The sequence below is a fragment of the Chelonoidis abingdonii genome, chromosome 2 (genome assembly GCF_003597395.2).
Source record: "Chelonoidis abingdonii isolate Lonesome George chromosome 2, CheloAbing_2.0, whole genome shotgun sequence".
Lineage (NCBI taxonomy): Eukaryota > Metazoa > Chordata > Testudines > Testudinidae > Chelonoidis > Chelonoidis abingdonii.
This window is the reverse complement of record NC_133770.1, coordinates 150250694-150265182: the sequence shown is the minus strand read 5'-3', so window position 1 is coordinate 150265182 and position 14489 is coordinate 150250694. Positions and strand designations below refer to the sequence as shown.

At 55.5% G+C, this 14489-nt stretch overlaps 1 protein-coding gene across 2 annotated transcripts in view; it reads left to right on the top strand.

The window, feature by feature from the left end:
- The window catches only part of ZMIZ2 (zinc finger MIZ-type containing 2), a 48998-nt gene extending 35883 nt beyond the window's left edge, over nt 1-13115 (top strand). For both annotated transcript variants that reach the window (XM_032774510.2, XM_032774511.2), the window contains 9 exons: nt 661-871; nt 3720-3825; nt 4669-4826; nt 5140-5207; nt 5643-5711; nt 6830-7077; nt 7576-7748; nt 8391-8645; nt 10861-13115. In XM_032774510.2, the coding sequence (XP_032630401.1) occupies nt 661-871; nt 3720-3825; nt 4669-4826; nt 5140-5207; nt 5643-5711; nt 6830-7077; nt 7576-7748; nt 8391-8645; nt 10861-10968 (1396 nt within the window). In that variant the 3' untranslated portion in view covers nt 10969-13115. The remainder of the gene's footprint in view (nt 1-660; nt 872-3719; nt 3826-4668; nt 4827-5139; nt 5208-5642; nt 5712-6829; nt 7078-7575; nt 7749-8390; nt 8646-10860) is intronic.
- Nucleotides 13116-14489: the final 1374 nt, after the last annotated feature.

The window sequence follows — 14489 nt, the reverse complement described above, 5'->3', positions numbered from 1 at the left end:
GCCTGCTGGTGGAGATGCAGCCTGGCCCTCCTGGCTGTGCATCAGCTTTGGCATCTCCCTAGGGGCAGGCCTCCCCACAGCTGCATCTGCTCCTTCGCCCACTCCCCAATCCAACCATCACCCTCTGGTCCCTCCACCTCAAGGCACTGCCCTCTGGCCCCTTCGTAGCTAGGATCCTCACCACTGAGTCACAGCCCCATCCCGTCTGCCTTCTCTCTAGCAATGGAGAGAACCTGGCCGATGCTCCCCCCTTGGCCCTGGAGCTACCCCGAGCCCCTGTTCCACAGGCTCCTAGGGCTTGGCTGCATTGGCACTTTACAGCGCTGCAACTTTCGCGCTCAGGGGTGTGAAAAAACACCCCCCTGAGCGCTGCAAGATGCAGCGCTGTAAAGTGTCAGTGTAATCAGGGCGGCAGCGGCTCCCAGCACTGCACTCTACACCCGTTTACAAGCAGTGCTGGGAGAGCTCTCTCCCAGCGCTGTGGCTCTGACTACACTCACACTTCAAAGCGCTGCCGTGGCAGCGCTCCCACAGCGCTGCGGGGGCAGCACTTTGAAATTTCTAATGTAGCCAAGCCCTTAACCTATCTCCCTCTACGCCCCCCTCGACCTGTCCAAAGAACTCACTAGGGTCACTCAGCTAGCTTTCCTCCTGCCCAAGGCCTGACCTGGAGCTCCAGTTCAAATGCTACCACCACGAGGACCGACAGATGAACACTAACTGGCCGGCCTCAGTCCAGGTCAGCGTCAATGCTACGCCCCTGACTATCGAGCGGGGAGACAACAAGACTTCTCACAAGCCCCTCTACCTGAAGCAGGTGTGCCAGCCTGGGAGGAACACCATCCAGATAACGGTCACTGCCTGCTGCTGTGTAAGTGACCTGCACTCCCCTATCTGCCCAGATTCGAGTACATGCACGGACTGACAAGCTCGCAGACCCTGCCAGATGCATACAAGCGTGTGTGTGTGTATATATGTGCACACATGCTTGTTGTAAAGTTACATCACGCTGTGGGCCCAGTCCTGCTCATTTGGCACTGGTGCGATCGCTGCTAGAATCCTGTGTCCAGTTCTGGTGCCCACAATTCAGGAGGGGTGTTGATAAATTAGAAAGGGGGCAGAGAAGAGCCACAAGAATGATTAAAGGATTAGAAAACCTGCCTTTTAGTGAGAGACTCATGGAGCTCAGTCTGTTTAGCTCAACAACAAAAAAGCTAACAGGTGACTTCACAGTCTTTCAGTACCTACGTGGGGAACAAATATTTAATAATGGTCTCCTCAGTCTAGCAGTGAAAGGTCTAACATGATCCACTGGCTAGAAGTTGAAGCTAGACAAATTCAGAAAATAAGATGTAAATTTTTACCAGTGAGAGTAATTAACCAATGGAACAATTTCCCAAGGCGCGTGGTGGATTCTCCATCACTGACATTTTTTAAATTAAGGTTGGATGTTTTGCTAATAGATCTGCTCTGGTCTATCGCCTGGTTCCATTTTTGATTTTTCATCAAAGAAACAAATGCTGAATGTTTCCATTCGACAGTGCTGCTGCCACACCTCATGAGAGTTGTAGTTCATTTTCCTCTTATCCACACTCTACTCTAAGGGCCAGATTCCCGAGTCAGACTCGCTTTCCCATGATGCACCACAGCCAGGAACTCCCATGATACCATCACCTGCTTTCATCAGGAGGAGAAAGTGAAGTCCAGCCCATAAAGAATGAGAGCATGAGGCACGTGAACTACAAGTCCTATGAGGCACCACAGCAGTATTGCCAAATTGAAATATTTTAGTTTTCATTTTTTTGATGAAAACACAAGATTTTTCATGAGAATAAAACCCCATTTCCTGGCTATGGCCAGTCAGAGGCCAGACACCACACACCATCTCTGCCAGGCCAGGAGATGTGGGCATTGCCTCCCAAGGGCACCTATATCTCACAGCATCCACATGCTCCATCCATCAGCATCCCAGAGGGGCACCCATACCTTTGCCTATTGGAGACAGTGTGGTCTGCTGGTTAGAGCAGAGCAGTGAGATCCAGGAGTCCTGAGCTGGAGCCCTGGCGTTAGTAGGGAGGGTGGAGTAATGGTTAGAAATGGGCATGGGAGCTCACTCCTTAGTTCTGTTCCTAGCTCTGGGAAGAAGTGTGGCTTAAGCCATGTGCACACTAAACTTACCTTCCAGGCTTGCTTAGTTAACGCATGTTGAGCTCCACAATTTAAAGGCACCAGAGAAGGACAAAAGGTTAATAATGGTTGGGATGGTTCCCAATTGGTTTCTTACTCCCAGCATGCACCACCCCCCAACAGAAAATCTAGCCCTGACTAACCAAGTTCAGCTAGACCAGCAGCATGGCAGCCCCATCGGGTGGAGATACAGCACATCCTGGGGTAGGTGGATTGACCTCTGGGGCAGGTATTCCAGATGTCACAGCCTGGACTCTGGGAGGGAGGAGATTTCTGTTTTCCCTGGAGCAGACTATGGGAGAGAACCTATATTCACAAAAAGCAGCAAAGAGTCCTGTGGCACTTTATAGACTAACAGACATTTTGGAGCATGAGCTTTCGTGGGTGAATACACAAAAGCTCATGCTCCAAAACGTCTGTTAGTCTGTAAGGTGCCACAGGACTCTTTGCTGCTTTTACAGATCCAGACTAACACGGCTACCCCTGTGATACTTGACACCTATATTCACATCTTGATGAACCAGAAGGGACCACTCGGATTATTTAGGCTGACCTCTGGCATAACACAGGCCATAGAACTGCCTTGAATTAATGCCTGTTTGAACTAGAGCAGATCTTTTAGCAGAACAGCCAATCGTGATTGAAACCTTGCCGGTGACGGAGAATTCATCCCAGCCCTTGGTCGGATGTTCCAATGGCATATTACAGTAAAAAACACAAAATCACAAAAAAACGAACACCAAAAAATACCCGCATGTGAAAAGAACATTAAGGTTGCAAAGTCAAGTACTCAAAAGCTAGGAAATTCCTCAATGTAGGTTGCCTGTGCACTTTGCTTATACCAGAGGGCAACCTCTTGTCACATTTTAACTTCTGCCCCAAAGCATGGGGGTGCTAGAGCTTCTCAGCGAAATGCTCGCAAGAGTTTTTTGACCATGGGCAAAACAAGATGTTTTCCCTAATCTTGGTCTTGGAAACAGCTGAGCCCTTTTCTCTGAAACTTGCCCAGAAAATGCAGCCTGAAGCAGACTCTCGGTGTGGAAAAGTTCAGCCTGAGCAGTTAACATTTGGAAAAGTTACAAATAGCTAAGAAAGGTGTCTTAGAATAGGAAGTGTCGAGCAACCTTAATCCTAGGTGGCACTACTGCTGCCACCCATAATGTCCCCCTAGAAGGGGCTTTGGGTTCAGCCTCTGGGTAGCTGGGAAAGCTCTGCTCAGCCTTTGGGGATCAGATGCAGGGTGGCCCTGACCACATATACTGGACACAGTCTATAGCCATGTCATTAGGAGTGTGGGTGGCCATTTAAAAGGGCCAGGGACTCCAGACACACTAGAAGGCTCAACGAGAGAGTTCAGTGGAGCCTGTTGGCTGGGATTCTTATGCAGAGCCCTGGGGATCTATCGGTGCAATCGATAGATGTGGGGCGTGGGGGAACCGGGGGAGAGGCATGGCAACACTGGTCTGATTTGTGCACACACACAAATGCTCACCCTCTCGGCCCAGCTAACCTCTCTCTCCTCTTCTTTGCAGTCTCACCTTTTTGTCCTCCAGCTGGTGCACCGGCCCTCCGTTCGGTCAGTACTGCAAGGGTTAATAAAGAAGCGCCTGCTACCAGCTGAGCACTGCATCACCAAAAGTGAGTGCCCCCCTTTGGGCCGGAAGATGGCTTCTTTGACGTGTCATGAACTTGGAGGCCTTAGCCCTGTGGGCAGTGCTCTTGGTGGAGCTGCTGTAGATGGGAGCTGGAAGGAAGAACTCCAAGCAGCACCGGGTTCTGTCTTTGTGGGCTTATAGTTAGAGAAAGGGACTGGGAGTCAGGACTCCTGGGTTCTCACCTTGGGCACGCCCCTGCCCTCCTCTGTGCCTCAGTTTCTCCAGCTGTTAAATGGAGATAATGCTACTGAGCTGGCACACAGTCTATTAGTGACTAAGGAGCTTGGAGAGCCTCCGGTGAAAGGCAACGAGGAGGGCAAGGCATTAGTAATTAGGGCACCAGTCAGTGCTCCCGCATCCAAGCCCAGCTGGTGTGTTCCTAAGGGCTGTCCCTTCCTGCTGGCTCAGGTGCCCATCGCAATGGGCTAGTGCAGTTCATACACATGTGGGCGTCTGACTCTTGACATTCCAATTCTTTGTGCCAGGGGTGATGTGCATGCCTTTGAGCACCAGGGGGCACCCTAGTGGTGACCAGCACTTACACCCCCCCAGCCTGAGTTGCCACCGGCTGACCCATAAGTGTGGCAAGGCCTGGTCCCAGCACTGCCTGTTAACTCTGCACAAGCCCCCTCACTCTAACTAGCCCCCGCTGGTCTTCCCTCCCAGCCCTGCCATGTGAAGCAAGTCTCCCTAAGGGGTTGGAGTGGGGGGCTGTGCAGCTTCCTGGCAGGCTGGCTCCCCAGGCCTGGAACCTCCCTCCGCCTGAGCCCAGCTCCCCGGGAAGTGACGGTGCTGTTCTCAATGGCCTTTCCCTCTCAATATCTAGTAAAGCGAAACTTCAGCAGCGGGACGATCCCAGGGACTCCGGGTCCCAATGGGGAGGACGGCGTGGAGCAGACAGCTATCAAGGTGTCGCTGAAGTGTCCTATCACCTTCCGGAGAATCCAGCTCCCTGCCCGAGGGCATGACTGCAGGCACATACAGGTGAGACCCCCCGCAACCCCCACACTGGCTGTGCTCCCCGCCAGGCGTCTGGGCTCAGGCACATGCTGAGAGGTCCAGAAATAAAGGGCTGTGACTAGTGGAAAAGGGACAGAATGGCAGTGAGATCTCTCAGGCGGCAGAAGAGTCTTTCCAGGGAAGGGGTGGGAGACCCCTCACTGGGGACATTGTAAGGCTAGGCTGCTAGCCCAGTGCCTGGGCTGTCTCTCTCCCTGCCACCTGGAGGCAGCACTTTGCTGCTTTCTCCCCCCTACCCCCAAGGTGACTGCTTGTCTCACTTTCTCTCCCTGCTCAGTGCTTCGACTTGGAGTCCTATCTGCAGCTGAACTGCGAGAGGGGAACGTGGCGGTGTCCTGTTTGCAAGTGAGTGGTCGTGCTTTGTGGAGTGGGCAGCCCAGATTGACCGCCCCCCCCCCCCCCACACACACACACTGGCTGAACTGCTGTCACAGGGCAGGGGAGAGCGGCACCAGTGTAGCAGAGTATAGTGCTCAGAGCAGGGGGCTGAGAAGCTGGAGACCTGGGTCCTACCCGCAACTCTGCCGCTGGGTGACCTGGGACTTGCCTTCACTGTGCTTCAGTTTCCGTCTATGTATAACAGGGATAAAGATACCAACCCACCTTTGTACAGTGCTTTATGACCCACTCTCAGGCCCAGGAGGTTTGTGGGGGAAGGGGAGCAGCACTAGGTTCCTCTGGCTGTGGATGCTGTTTTGGATTTGAGTCCCCAGCTCATATGAGGAGCTGAATGGTGTGACTGGGCTCCGTTCTCAGACCCCTCCCTTGTCTTGTCCTCAGTAAAACAGCCCTGCTGGAAGGACTAGAGGTGGATCAGTACATGCTGGGGATCCTGATCTACATTCAGAAGTAAGTGCCTTGCTTGAGTTCCTGCACTGTGCTGTACTGTTATGTTTCCCTCTCGCCATCAGAGGGCAGATGTGTGCCAGAGAGAGAGCTGGTGGAGTTAGTGTCTGTCTGGGGGCACAACCTGCCCCCCAAAAGCCAGACTGATTATGGGATTTGCTCTGGAGAGCCCTGACTTGCCCCCTGCCCTCCCCCCTGCCCCCCCTGCACCCAGGAGAGGACAGATGGTGGAGGGGCTGAAGGGGGAATCCCCGTGTGCGGTGAGGGGACGTCGGGGCAGCACATGACTTGGGTGGGGTCCGTAGGGCCTCCTGGGGAATGGACAGCTAGGGGTGGGAGCACAAGGGATGGGAGAGCTGTGCCTTGGGGGACAGAGCACCTTGCAGTGCTCTCTAGAGAGCCCTGCTTAGTGGGAGGGGGGAACAATACGTTTTCCTGGGGGACCCCAGAACAAGACTGAGCTGAGTGCTGGGCTGTGCCTGTCTCCAGGGCCCAGTGCAGGGTTCAGGCAATGGCTGGGTGTTTCCAGATAAAAGTCCCATCTTAGCAGCCTCAGCAGAGAGTGCTGGAGACCCCTCCCCTTCCACCGCCAGAGGGGTCCCTCCAGCACAGCCTGGGGCAGACTGGGGGGAAGGCTGCACCTTGACAGAGGGCTCCAGTCTCTGCAGCTCTTGAGCTGACCCCTCTCCATGACTAACAGGACAGACCAGCACTAGAGGCCCTGCCTGCAGCCGCCCCTTGTACAGAGCCCCCTGCCGGCCCTGCTCCCACACCCCATCTTTCCACAGCCCTTGTCATGCCAGCCCTGCTCTGCTGACTCCTCTGCTCAGCTAAACCCAGGGACTTCAGGGAACAGGTCCGGCCCACCCCCAGGAAGGGAGAGGCTGGCTCCAGAGCAGGGGCTAGCGCAGCTCCCAGCACAGGCGACACGGGTCTCTGGAGGGCTTTGCCAGGATGCAGCCCCCCATGTTCCTTCTTCACCCCTCTTGGAAAGCTGCCACACCCAGGGCTGCTGCAGCAATACCCTGGTTGCCCCAGGCTGGCTGATGTCAGAGGCCCTGGCAGTCCCCGCAGGTGTGTGAGCTCTGCTTACCCTGACCTGCCCCTCTGTGCCCACCCAGCTCCGACTATGAGGAGATCACCATCGATCCCACGTGCAGCTGGAAGCCAGTACCCATCAAGCCCGACATCCACATCAAGGAGGAGCAGGATGGCCCTGTGCTGAAGCGCTGCCGGACCATGAGCCCCACTCACATGGTGATGCCCAATGTCATGGAGATGATTGCTGCCCTGGGCCCCGGCTCCTCACCATTCACGCCCCTGCAGCCCCCGCCCACCAGTGGCAGTGCCAGTGACTACAGTAGCCAGAGTGAGTGACTGGGGGGTTGGGGGGGACGGGGACTGGGCCTCTGGGCTGGGAGGAAGGGGAGAGGGTCTCAGGACAGGGAGGGGCAAGGAACAGGACCTTCAGGTGGGAGAGCGGGCAAGGGGGCAAGGAATGGGGCCTTCAGGTGGGGGAGCAGGCAAGGGGACAGGAAATGGGGCCTTCAGGTTAGGGGGCAGGGAAGGGAGCAGGAAATGGGGCCTTTGGGTGGAGGGATGGGTTGGGCATCAGGAACGGGGGCCTGTGACCAGAGGGAAGGGACAAAGAAGGGGTCTCCACTGGCTTCCTTTTAGGGGAGCAGGCAGGGCAGGATGGCCAAGAGGATCTGCTGCTGGATGAAGTGCAGGGAGGTGCCTTGGAGCTGTGTGTGCCCAGCAGCTCATGATGGGATTCCCAGGGAACTGCCCATGGGTGTCCTTCCTCAGCGTGCCTCGCCCCACCCTGGCACACCTGGTTCTGTTCTGACAGGGTTTCCTTTTGCAGGTTCCAGTTTCTCCGGCCCCGGCAGTTTCCCGGACTCATTCCCTCCCACAAACCCCGGCACCCCAACGTTAAACGAATTCACTCCAGGGCCTCCCCCCATCTCCTACCAATCGGACATTCCCAGCAGCCTCCTGACCCCCGAAAAGCCACCGGCTCCCTCCATCACCGGACAGGTCAGCTGGGCTTCCCTGGAGGGGGCAGGGGCTGTGGGAGAGGGGTGCTCTCCCTGTGGCTGGAATGACCCCACCCCGTTTATGGGAGCTGTTCCTCCCAGGCCCTTGAGCAGTGGAGCTGGCAGGACGCTGCACTTCCTCACTAGTGTTTGTGCCAGCTCACAGCTGGTTCATTGGATGTGCCTGGGCTGCTTGGCAGCATGTTGCCTTGCCCAATAGCATCCTGTCCTTTGATCGGTTGGTTTCTGAAGCGGGCATGGTTAATTGCCATCTGGTGCAGGAGAGCCAGAACCAAGGCCCAATCTCCAGAAGTTGGTGAGTGAGCACCTCGCTTCACTGCGGCCCACACCCCACAGGGGGCAGTGTGGCAGGCTCTTCGGGAAGGTGTGACCAGGCAGAACAGTGCCCCTGCATTCCCATCAGCTGTAAAATACCAGGCTCCATGAGGGCCACAGATGGTTGTGAGGGGAGGGTGGCCAGGGTGCATGGCAGTGGCATGTTTGTGGGGGTGTTAAGGGGGCAGACGTGTATGCTGGGTGTCCGTATGGCCCCGGGTGTGATGCTGGGGCCCTGCTTCAGGCCTGGCCACTCCACACCTCAGAGAATGGTTTCTCATCATCAGATTTTCTTCCTCTCTCTCAGATGCCTCCATCTGGCAGGATGGATCCATCCCACAACCCTGTGCAGCAGGGGCTTCATAACCCCAGCCTCAGCGGCCAGTCGGGACAGCAGCTCCATCATCGGAACCCTCCCCCTCCGCAATCCCGGCAGCCCATTGGGCAGGCAGGATCCGGGGGTCCAACGCATGCAGGGGATCTTGCGTTTAACCCTGGGCCTGGGATGGTGGGGCAGCCGGGCATGCCGGGAGCTGGGGAAGGGCCTGAGCCTTCCCTCGATGTAAGTAACCTGACTCCTGAGTGTGCCGTGCCCAGCTCTGGGACTAGTGTGGGGGGCTGCACTGCCCTCTGCACTGAGTCTTCTGTCTCTAAGCAGGGCAGGGGAAGCCCTGAGGCACTGATCTGCACTAGTTGCAGGGACCTTCCGGACTGAGGCCCAGTTCTGTGATTAGCCAACAGTGCCTGGGCCCATTGCTGGCTGAGCCCACTGGCCCCTGGCTCCCATGCTCATTGGGGATGGGGTCTGAGAAACTTGTGTGCCAAAGAGCCCAGCTCAGTGCCCCCTGCTATCGGAGTGAAAATCCCCACATGTTCAAGGCCTTTGCCCCAGGGCAGGAGGGCTGCAGGGACGTGTGCTCTTCAAAGTTCCCCCACGCCAATTAAGGCAAGTCAGTTTCAGAGCCAGCGGTAGGTGAGGCGGCAATGCAGCCGGCCTCATGGCCGACCCCCTTGGACTGCCCTAGCTCGATGGATCTGCCCTCACCTTGCAACAGGGCAGCTGGAAGTGTGAGACTCTGAACCTCGCCCTCTGGGAGTGCAGTCGAGTGCCTTCACCACACAGCCCCCGCGGAGGGTATGGTTTGTTCCCCACATGGTCTGGCTCCCACCGGCTTCCCCGAAGGATTCCTGGCTGCAGGACTTACGGCCTCAGGCTGGGTAGGAGTAATCCCAACCGCCCTCTTGCCTGGGGCACAGATGGTCTTGGGTGGGGAATGGGGCTTGATCCCCATCCATCCCCCCGTCAGACTCTTCTGGGCAGTAGGTCAGGGGTTTGAGCTCCACTCGGCTGGTGCCCTGCATTAGAGGGGCAGGGGCAGAGGAGGCATGCCCTTAGCCAATGCTTCCTCATTCTGTTCCCTTTGTGCATCCCCTTCCTATGTCTGCTCAGAGACCCCCCGGGCATTGGCGAGGCTGCTACCCCGGGGGCACAGCACTGTCTCAGGCCTCCAGCCAGAGCTAATCCCACCTTGCCCAGCCAGCTGAACCCAGAACCATCTGCAGCGGCTGGAATTTCCTGTCGCCTTCCCCTGCCGCACAGGTGTCTCATTAGTGCACCCTCAGCAGTACTGTGGGGCTCGGCTCTTGGCTTCTGCCTGCCCCAGACGTGTCATTGCTCCAGAGATCTGTGCCCCAGCGGGAACCCGGTTCTCCCCAGCCCTGCAGCACACATGCCACTGTTCACACATGCTCTGAGCTCACTATGAACCAGGAGCCCCCAGGGCTTGGGAGTCTCCCTTGTCCCTGGCTGGGGAGGGACTGCCAAAAACATCAGCTGCTGGATCTAGCTGAGGATCAAGTTGCCCCCTCTCTGCTGGGAGCTGGCATTGTTTTCCCAGGGGGCTGTGACTGGACATGGGGATCGTGGTGTTAGTGGGGAAGGTCCCAGCCCTGGGGGAATATGCTGCCCCCACCCTCTGGCTCCTGATCTCCCTGCAGGAGGGTTTGCAGCTGCTGGCTATTTTGGGGGTGGACATAAAAAGGTAACCTTTCCACATGGCTTCTGTGGGGGAGGGACTTGGAGGCTACAGTCCCCCTTCCCATCCCATCACCCTCTGCTCCATGGGTGCTCAGCTAGCAGTTACTCCTGCTGGGTTTTCAAAACCAGGCCGAAGAAATCAATTGAACTGCCATGCCCAGAGCAAACTGGGCAACACTGGCTCACCACAGCTCTCTGGGCAGCCTTGGGCCCTCGCACCGTCGCCTGACATGCTAGGCTGAGTGAGATGGGGCCAAACGTCCTGTCCTGGGTAGTGTTTTATAGCCTGGGGAGGAGGTCATGGTGTGACCCCAACAGAGGGCTTGTGGGGCAGCTCCCAAATTCTGGAGCCTAGTGGTGTGCCTGATCAGAAGCTGATCTCTCCATGTGGGAATGCAAGGGTGGAGAAGGGATAGCCTGGAGCTTGGCTTTATGGAGAGGAAAGGTCACCTGCGATTAGGGGTCTGTTCTAGAGCCAGGACTGGAGTCAGGGCTCCTGGGTGCTGCTTGCAGCAGGGAGAAGGCTGTGCACTGAGGGTTTGGTTCTGGGGGCTCAAGTCAGGGCTCCTGGGTTCTTCTGTAGCTGTGCCATTTACTTTCTCCCCTTGTCCAGAGCAGCGCCCTCGACTCTGGCTTTTCCCCAGGGGGCTGGGCGGGTTGTTACTGGCTACGTGCCGCCTGTGTGGCATTCTCTGGGTCCAGGCTGCCCTAGTAATTTCGTTCTGTTTCTTGCCCTTAGCTTCTTCCCGAACTGACAAACCCCGATGAGCTGCTCTCCTACCTGGGCCCACCAGATCTCCCCAACAACAGCAATGATGACCTGCTCTCCCTGTTTGAGAACAACTGAAGCCGTCCCTGGTAGAACGCAGCCACCAGGCCCAAAGACCCTCCATGCCCTCATCCTTGCCTCCGCCCTAAGGCATCTCCACACTCATCCATCCCACAGCTTCCCAGACACACGCCTCTCCTCTGCACTGGGCAAGGATCAGGGCTGAGGCAGCCCAGGACTTTGGCCTGGACAATAACCCCCTTGTCTGAACTCTCAGAACCTGCCCCACAAAAGGGACCCTGGAGCAGCTGGCTCTGGGAGTCCTTCCTGCGCAACGGAGATGGCCCTCTCAGACCATTCCTGGAGCCTCCGTGACACAGATGCACTCGGGCTATGCTAACGTGCCAGGTCACCAACATGCTGGGTGTACTGGCCCCATTGATCAACCCTGGAGGTGTCCTACAAACCACAGCTGGAGAAGAACAAAGCAGAGCAACTTCTTGGAATGGGGCTGGTGGCACCCAGCCTCCCCCTGACTTCCTCAGATGGCTCTAGGATGCTCAGCTCTGCCTGAGCGCATGGAGGTTCAGGATGGAGACTGGCACCTGTGTGTACATTGCTGCACAGCCTAAGGCCATTGGGGACACGTGCTGAAGGAAAGCAGAGAGCCATGGAGCCCAGTATGAGGTTCACTCCCAGGGTCTGGCGAAGCAGACACAGCATTGCCCTTGAAGGGCTCCAGAAGCCATCTCCATCCATCCCAGCTCCTAGATGGGCACAGCACCGAGTTGGCTTCAGTCCCCCACCCCACCCCGTCCCAGTGCTCATGTGCTCTGGCTCCCTGCCATCTCTAGGAGTGTCAGAACATCACAGGAGCATGCTTGGAGATCCACCTCCGCTCCCTGCTCAGCGGGGTTGGGCCAATGATGAATTGCAGTGGAAGTTGGGGGGCGGGGGTCCTGGAAAGCCTCTTCCATTCCTTTCCCCGGGACTGCAGCAGCAGCAGCAAAGGAACCTGGCCCCGTCAGAAAGACCAGGCAGTTCCCCAAACACGCCCTGACAGATTGACTCCATCTGGTGATGGGTCATCTACAAGCACAACGATGTACATAGTTTAGAAACACTAAAGGAAACAAACCCAATATATTTAAAGGCAAGTGGGTCGCTCTGGTGTCTTGTTCTGGGGTCCCCCAGCCCCGGGGCAAGAGTCCTCTGTATAAATGTGCATATGCTCCCTAGTTTGTAATATAGACCATTCCATGTGGGACCACCCGCGCCACCAGAGACTGCTGCTTTAGCCAGAGCGGGACCCCTTCCCTCACATTCGAAATGTCTGTCCCACCCAAGCCAGGTCTGGCTGATGAGGATGGGATCACACCCAGCCGGACCCAGAAATCAAAGCAAAGAGTCAGTCCAAAATGCTGTGGTTTTGGAACCTGCTGCCCCACCTCCACCCCCAGTCAGTGCCCCTCTCCAACCAAGGCTGAATTCAGTGTGGTGGAGAAGGGGTCCCAGAGGTGGCCTGACAGGGGAAAACCAAACCATTGTCCCTGGCCGGAATTCTTAGGCCGGAGTCCTGTGTCTTGAGTGCTGATGACTGTTTAGTTTTGTGTATCCTGTTTCATTATCGCTATAAAAGGATTTCTTTTTGGTGGGGCTCACTGAATCACCTATGTGCTGTTGGTCTGAAGTGGTGAACATGTATTACAAGATCAGGATGGGAGCAGGTCGAGGGATGAGAAGGCTGCAGACATCTGTGATTGGGAAGTGGCTTTAACATGGAACACCAGAGAGAGAGAGAGAAATAGGTGTAGAGGAGGGCAGGTTCCAAATCTCTCCCCTCACCCTGGCCCTCTGCTAAGAACATGCAAAGTCCAGTTTACACATAGCCCTGCTAGCAGATGCCAGAAACGTGGGCTAATTTAGTGCTGAAGCAGCCATGGGAGATGCTAAGTGGAATGGCATCCCAAGTTGTAGTGATCCTGACTGATTTGGGTCAGACCGAATTCTGGTGGGATGGGAAGTCAGTGCAGTGGGGCCAGTCCAGACTGGAGAACTGGATGGGGTGGAGATGGTTGCTGGGGTGTTACACAGCAGTGATGTCTGCAGTGCCAATGAAGGACAACCTGACCCTGAAGGGTTTACCAGGGAAATTCCTTGAATATTTTTTGTCAATAACCAAATTTCTGGTCCAGGTATTGCCAAGGTCCAGACTCCAGAGAAAATAATACCAAAATAATGATAAGTAAATAAGAAGATTTTGGGGTTCATTCAGAAGCATCTGGCAGTCCAGCTTTGGCCCTGTGGGCCACCTAGTGACTCCCCCTGGGCTAGAAGAAATAAAAGGCAGCAAAGCAACAGGTCAACTCCCCACCTGGGAAGGGAGTGGGAATGGAAAATTGGGGGAGTAGCTGTAAGGGAAGGTGACTTGGTATTAACAGGCTGGGACCTACCTGAGGAGATTTTGGAGTGCAGAGAGCTCTCCAAGGCAGAAAGAGAGCCAGGGGCTGGAAGCAGATGCTTTTAGATGGGGATTAAAAGGTGCCCGTTTTTAACAGTGGAGGGAAATTAACCACTGGATCAGTTTCCTAGGGATGTGGTGTATTCCCCATCACTTGGAGTCTTAAGGTGTGTCTTTCTAAAAGATACACCGAAGCTCAGAGTCATGGACTGGATGCAGGAATCTCTGGGGGAGGTTGTCGGGCCCATATCTTGCAGGAACTAGTTTAGATTATCATAATGGTCCTTTCTGCTCATAAGACCCCTGAATCTTCCACCCTCAAACCAACCCAAAACTGTTTGTGGGGGTTTTACCTGCCCCGGTATTTGCTGAATACCAAATAAGTCTCATCTAACCTACACCAAAGGTGACTTGCTATCCAAAGAGCAAAGAGACTGGTTGATGGGGGAGCCATCCCAATCTGTATCTTCCCAGGAAAGGATTTGACAGAAGGAAAAGAAAGTACGAAGCCCCTGATTTCAGCAGGGCGAGGGATGTGGTCTCTGCCAGCAGTCGTACCAGGACAGTAAGAGCAGGTTGGAATGAAGGAACCCAGTAAGTGCAGGAGGGCATATGAAAATCCAACAGTGGGGAAGGTGGCTGAGGAAAGCTGAAAGGCAGCAGTTTGGGAGCAACACATCCAGCCTCATCCAAGAAAGCAGGACGTGTGGAGCAAGAGGCAGCCAATGCAGCTGCCCCAGGAGCTGCTCAGAAAAATGAGGTGGGCAAAAGGAGATAAAGGAGAGGTCACCAGAACAAAGCCCACAGGGGAACGGTGATGGCATCAATGGGGGCACAGGAGTTAATGATGCCAAGGGGTTTACCGGGAATGACCTCAGAATCCTAAATCTACCAGCAAGAAAGAATCATAGAATATCAGGGTTGGAAGAGACCTCAGGAAGTATCTAGTCCAACCCCCTGCTGAAAGCAGGACCAATCCCCAACTAAATCATCCCAGCCAGGGCTTTGTCAAGCCTGACCTTAAAAACCTCTCAAGAAGGAGATTCCTCCACCTCCCTAGGCAACCTATTCCAGTGCTTCATCACCTTCCTAGTGAAAAAGTTTTTCCTCATACCCAACCTAAACCTCTCAGAGAATG